Genomic DNA, 6,547 nt, shown 5'->3' on the forward strand with positions numbered 1-6,547 from the left:
ACTAAAAAAAAGTTTTATTTTGTGGCACCATATTTACTGGTATAACTACTCATGTAAAAGTCTTTAAATAGGGAAAACACGGGAGTGTTTGGTGGCTTCCCTGTTTGGTACCATAGGAATGAATGGGGCTAGGCTAAATGCTAACACATTCAGTACACGCTGTACAGTGCACGAATTGAAAAAAGATAGATATGTATTAATTCGTCTAGGTTGAGGTAATAACATAGTTTAATATGGCAAAAGGGTAGACTATTCCTTTAAGTTTGTGTTTTATATACTGCTTTGTCTTTGTACACATAAGAGATAAAGCTTCTCAGTAGTCATTACATTACATTACAGTTCATCCTGAGAATCAAACCCATTACCTCTGCACTGCTAATGCAATGCAATGCGCTACCAGATGAGCTACAGAAATGGTAATCTACTGTCAATTTTTTAACCATACATTATTTAACAGACATAATCTTTCTATTACATATAAAATTCACAACCAAAAAATGTAAGGTAATGCATTGCAGTTTTAATGTCCTTGCTAACAGTCACAAGAGGGTAATTAAATTCATAATGTCATATTTATAATTACAGATGAAGGACAGCTTGAATATTTAGCAAAAGGGAAAATGTAAGATAACAATAAATAAAAAATTTGTATATTATTGGAATGATAAGCAAGAACAGAATGAAAAGAATATTTATAACAACATACTTTTCTAATAAAGTAAACTGAACTCCTTTATTGTAAGTTTGTTACTATGAAATTGCCACTTTTTCGGAACAAATTAAAACAAAAAACACTTTTGGCCATTGTTTAGAAATAATAAAACAGCAACACTAGTCTGAAGGGTTCTGAATGACAATCAGGAAATAGTCCTTATCTGTGAATAAAACAGAATGAAATTAATTCATTATGATTTGCAGCAGATTTGGGTATTTAGAAAGAAATCTAAGTAAAACATAATAAAATTTAAAGCATTATATTGCTGTATAACAATGAAAGTTGAAACTATTAATCGAATGTATTACCTTTAAGACAAACACCACCAAACACTAAGGGGGGGTTCACGGACAGGGACTAGACTAGTCCTAGACTAAAATAAATGTAAGAGCTGTCCAAACTGAAAACAACTTGCACTGACATATCTTAAAATACATCAGTCCCCTTTGTTTTGCCTGAAAATGCACACAAGTAATGTTTTTAGTAAGGCATGCTTGTTCAAAGTAGTTATATTTCCTAATTAAACTAAGGCCTAGTCCTGGTTTAAGATAATCCCTGTACGGGAAACCACCCCTAAATCTTTAACAATAACTTTATATTTACAGATGAAGTCATCATGATGCAGTTGTATGAGAGTTTTACCATTACTTCCAAATTAGGTAGCACACTGAACATGAGCATTACATGATTTTAGTAAGTTCACTTATTGCATTTTACCTGGGGCAATCATGATCTCATTCTTCTTTGATCGAACCCTCAAAAAAGTGAGATCATTCTGTGGATCAATGTCCCTCACTATGCTCCGTGCTTTCATGAGCAGCTGGTGGATATGCCCAGCATACTGAACCGTGCTTGAGTTATCAAGGGTGCTTTTGATGGGGATGCCTATTAATAGACAGAGGACAAAAAATGTAACACAAATAGGGCTACAAAGACCTTTTTGTTTGATCAATTTGTTAATGCATTTGAAGCACATGACAGTTCTTTGCAACCACAACAAAACATAAAATTACAGCTATGAAATGTTTTGTTAGTGTCAGATATACCTTCAGCATTAACAATGATGATTCCTTGTACTCCTTTCTGGGTCTGGATTCTCTTCAGGGTCTCCTCCACCTCAGCCTGCAAAATAAATGCATCTGTGATGTAAAACAGTACAAGAATAGAAATCTGTAACTACCGCTGCACGTGACAATAAGCGTTTCTTAATGGTAGCTCTGTGATCCCAATACGTGCCTGTTACGAGAGGTATAAATCTGTAGAGCATTGAATTATTCTATTTATTCGATCCATTAGCTAGCTATGCTAACCAAGGCCAAATTCTATACATGACAACGCCCTTTCAGGTCAATTTAAGTCCATAAAACCTTAAACAAAACATTGGGGAGTTGACAAGCGTTCACTTTCAATTACACAAACACTATAGTATGTTCAAGTGGTAAAACAGGGTGAAATGTACTTACCATCGTAAAGGAAAGTTTGTGTTTTCGTTACTATGACGGATGCTGCTAGCTACAACACAACAAGCTGTGTTCGCTTTGTGGTATTAGAACGCGCTGTTATTCTTCACTGCCACCTGCTGGACAGGAGGAAAACATTTTGTCTGACCACAAGTAACTCTTCTGAGGTTTGGTCTTAATCTTTTATATTTCAATACAGAAATACGTGTGTTTCTAAAGAATTACGCTATATATAAGTTATTAATACCCGTCTTCAGATGCTTTTTAAACGATACTAAACCACATGCCATTTGTTCTGGGCTTTTATTGACAGCTTGTTCTATATAGCCTATATATAATAGTAAATAAAAAGTATCTAAAGTGAGGGGTTTTATATATATATCATATGTAGAAAGTAAATAAGCTGTTAATTCCAGATGGCTTTCCATTGTGATTTACAATACAATTATTGTACAGATCACCTGCACTGTAAAAAAGTGAAAAGTTGGATCAACTTAAACAATTTATAAAGATTTAAATGTATAACCTATTTTTATTGAAAAAGCAAGTAGTGATCTACTAAATATGCACATAATCTGCACATGCTCTCTAGGGAGAAGACAGAAGTGTGCCACACCTACCGACCATAGTTGATTATATAAGAAAGCTGTGGTCATTTTTAACCGCATAGGAAGGGATCAAAAGTACCACTGTAACAACCCTGTAGAAAAATATGTGTGTTTGCATAGGCTAATATGTTTGACAATTGGACTCTTCAATGCCCTTGCTTAGCTTTCTTTGTCAATGTCTAGACATATAATAAAAACATGTGGTTTGTTTGTAAAATATTTTATTAACAAATGAAAATTTTAAGTGAACATTACTGTACTCACCCTCCTGGCCACTGTAAGGATGGTACAGTTTAGAAAATGAGAACTTAGAGAAAATGAGAACTTAGAGACATAAGCAGACACACTGTGGGTTTATGAGATAACAGACTTCCTTTCCAAATTTCAGGTTTTCCACTTAATGAATGCTGCAAGGTCAGCTCTACCATTATAGCCTACACACGGAAACTTTGACGTGTTCCATGTGTGCCGTAACATGCATGAAGTTCTGTGAGGAGAGGGTGCACCGGGCCTCACATTTTGTGGAAATTTAAAGCAACTTCCAGATTTGAAAAGTCAAGACAGTCTGCAACAATTTCACAAAAAATAAAGCTGGCTGTGGTTGTTGCCACATGCCTTAGCTGAGGATTTTCTAAATGGCAGAAGATTTCTAAAAACACACTTACTATTTATCTGTTTTACTTAAACAGTTAGTAAACCAGTTTTTGTAATCCAGTCGTTGAAAAGCCACAATGTGCATATTGTGTTTCAAAACCAGTGAAAACTTGTTTTTTCTCACTTCAACTCGTGTGAGAATGTTAATATATCTGTCCAGCCCTTGTTAAAGCTTTTAAAGCATTTTTGTAATGCAATCAATATGTTACCATGCAACAACACGTGTTACCAATATTAAATCAAAATTTCCTGAATGTGTCTGGATATGATGAAAATCGGAATATTTGAATGCCTGGAGCTAAACTGCACATGTTGCACTCAGTTAAAGTGAGGTTTCAAAAGGAATTTCAATGCACAGATCGTGCAAGGCATCCACTCATTTGTAACAGGATTTTAACATAAAACAGACTCAATACAGACGCTTTCAAGCTGTAAAATGTAGATATCTGTGAGCACAGCTATGTTCCCTCAGGGGAAAACACCTATAAAGCAGCTTTGTGTGAAGTTTTCCTTACTGCTGTGTCTGGAATGCCAGGGACCTCATCATCATCTTCATCCTCTCTTTGTCATTATAAATATTTAATGTTCAGAGACAATGACTGTGAAAAGGGAATTCTGCGTAATACCTTTTTTTACATGCCTTCGCTCACTTGGACCAAACAAAGAAAAAACTGTATTTATCTTTAAATTTAACAGTTTTGCAAGATCTTAGCTAGAACACTTATCTTAAAGGGATAGTTCACCCAAAAATAAATAAATATTTTTTGTCATTACTCACTGTATAAACGTCTTTGTTCTGATGAACACGAAGGAAGATGGTTTGAGGAATGTAACCAAACCGTTACTGAGCCCCATTCACTTTCATAGTTGGAAAAAAGAATACTATGGAAGTGAATGGGGCTCATGAATGGTTTGGTTCCAAACATTCCTCAAAATATCTTCCTTCACATTAAACAGAACAAAGACATTTATACAGGTTTGTAAAAACATGAGGGTGAGTAAATGATGACAGAATTGTCATTTTTGGGTAAATAATCTCTTTAAGAAAAAGCTATCTTGACAATATATTTTTTATTTAGCTTAAAACTCCATCTCTATTCATACGCAACTGGACACCAGCTATTGCCCACTTGGGGGCTGTTTCTGACTGCCGACTGGATTGAGGAAACATGATCCAGTGACTATAACATCACTATGCTTATTTCAAAATGGAGACTAATGAAAAACAACGTTACCGCTACTTGTGCTAAATACTAAAAATGCTGTGTTATTATTTTTAACCGAGCACTGAGTTGTAATTTAACTGGGTTGTTTTAAACCAAAATGTGGGACTGTTTAAGCTATTTTTAGATCAAATAAAAGCCGTTTCTGGGTTAATTTAACCCAGCCCAAGTTTTTGAACAGTTGTGCTTCATCTTGTACCTTGACTCAAAAAGTCTGGGAAAACAATAAAACACTTTTTTCCTAAAATGTCTTTACCTAGAATCTGTAGACAAATTTTATAACTTTTAAAAGTGTCGTGGAAGTTGTTTTTATATGTTCTACTATCTGAGTCCTATAGCAGCACAGACCAGTTGTTGCTTCAGTTCCCAGCTGCTTATCAGTGGTGAGTCATGGGCAAAAAGCTTTTATTATCATACCTTGACATTAATCACACGGCTAAAAAAACAATGAAGTTTCAACAAAGAAGTACAGATCAAAATCATTCTTCATTTTTGCATAAATATTTAAACATCAAATGTTTAGATGTATATCTGCACATTGACCAGCAGCTGTCAGCAACAACTGTGTGTTTTGTTTGACTATCTATGCAAATGCTGTCTATTCACTTACACATAATGTGTGCAACTATGATCAGTTCATTTACTGTGCATAATTTGCTCAGTCAGTGTCTCATCAAAGTCAATACTGTAGTTACACAAATCTGTAAGCTACCGCATTTTGGTTGCCTAGCGCAGTCCAAATTTGAGCCCATATGCACAGTGTTTACATTGGATTTGTGCTGAGGTTTGATAAATTGTCTCTAGCTTTAGGGTTGATCTTTTAAATAAAGGCTGTAAGACACGTTAAAATACATACAACCCTTTTGGCTTTTGTTTTTATTTCTTGTGACATTCTAGCTCTTTGGCCAAAACACATTTGTTTACATATGTGATCTAAATCAAAGTACACCATGCCCTCCTGTATAAATAAACCTAGGATACAGCACTGATAATATGGATACAAAGGTCTTCTGTCTACTTATATGGACACTGTGCTTCTTTATCACGTCAATTAATGTCAAACTAATTCATTTTGAGTAAACAGTCCACTCTAAACAGCCCCAGTGCCTTGTCAGGAAACTGCTGCATTGACTAAGCAATGGACAGCTATCAGAGTACCGCACAAACCAGACATCAGGATGGATCCCAAATGTGGAGATAAACACTATTAGATTTTTTTTTTTTTTTTTTTGCTAGATTTGATTTACATTTCAACATTTCCCGTAGCTCCCTTTGCAGACCTGCCCACAATGAAGCATGCAACATGTTGGGCAAACTTATAACTATATAGCTAACATATTGAAATAATGGAATTATCTAATGTACTGTACAATTTATTTGGAGATTTGCTTGCATGCATGTATGTTTATAACATATACACCACTGGTTTAGGGACTGAAGTGTTTCTTAATTCTTTTAATCTTGAACTATATGTTTAAATTATTCAAACTAGACAAAAATACTTCAAAAATAACTTCTTCATTTAGGCAACTAAAAATGTATTACATTTTTTTTTTGATGACTAGAACTGAATAATGAAGAAAAGCAGCCAATAGTTCCCAGCACATATGTAAATTCTTACAACCCTTAAAAAGGCGTTTGGGATGAGACCTCAACAAGCTGGCTGGCAAAACGCAAGAGAGCATTTCTGGAAATTTTAGGCAAAGGGTGACTACACTTAAGATGCTAAAATATTACATTTTGATTCATTTTTGTATTTCTTTGTTACAACATAATTCCCATATAGTTACATTTTTGTTATTCCATAGTTTGATGTAGTTTACTATTCTGTAATGTGTTCAAAATATGAAAAAGGAATGAATAAGTGAGTAGTAGACACACATAGCA

At 34.6% G+C, this 6,547-nt stretch overlaps 1 protein-coding gene across 1 annotated transcript; it reads right to left on the reverse strand.

Annotated features, from left to right (window-relative positions):
• Nucleotides 1-500: 500 nt before the first annotated feature.
• On the reverse strand, nt 501-2,295 carry dynlrb1 (dynein, light chain, roadblock-type 1). Its single transcript, XM_065241211.2, has 4 exons — nt 2,179-2,295; nt 1,762-1,837; nt 1,433-1,600; nt 501-875 (listed from the first exon to the last, which is right to left on the reverse strand). Exons 1-4 carry the CDS (start codon nt 2,179-2,181, stop codon nt 832-834), a joined length of 291 nt encoding a protein of 96 aa, XP_065097283.1. The 5' UTR covers nt 2,182-2,295; the 3' UTR covers nt 501-831.
• Between the last annotated feature and the right edge of the window lie 4,252 nt (nt 2,296-6,547).

The sequence above is a fragment of the Paramisgurnus dabryanus genome, chromosome 14, assembly GCF_030506205.2.
Source record: "Paramisgurnus dabryanus chromosome 14, PD_genome_1.1, whole genome shotgun sequence".
NCBI classification, from domain to species: domain Eukaryota; kingdom Metazoa; phylum Chordata; class Actinopteri; order Cypriniformes; family Cobitidae; genus Paramisgurnus; species Paramisgurnus dabryanus.

Bases quoted from the DNA above. Each gene is read 5' to 3' on its own strand.
- dynlrb1 (XM_065241211.2), bottom strand. The intron at 1,601-1,761 runs GTATATCTGACA...GTCTATTAATAG, and splicing joins CATCATTGTTAATGCTGAAG to GCATCCCCATCAAAAGCACC. The intron at 876-1,432 runs GTAAAATGCAAT...TTTTATTCACAG, and splicing joins TGAGATCATGATTGCCCCAG to ATAAGGACTATTTCCTGATT.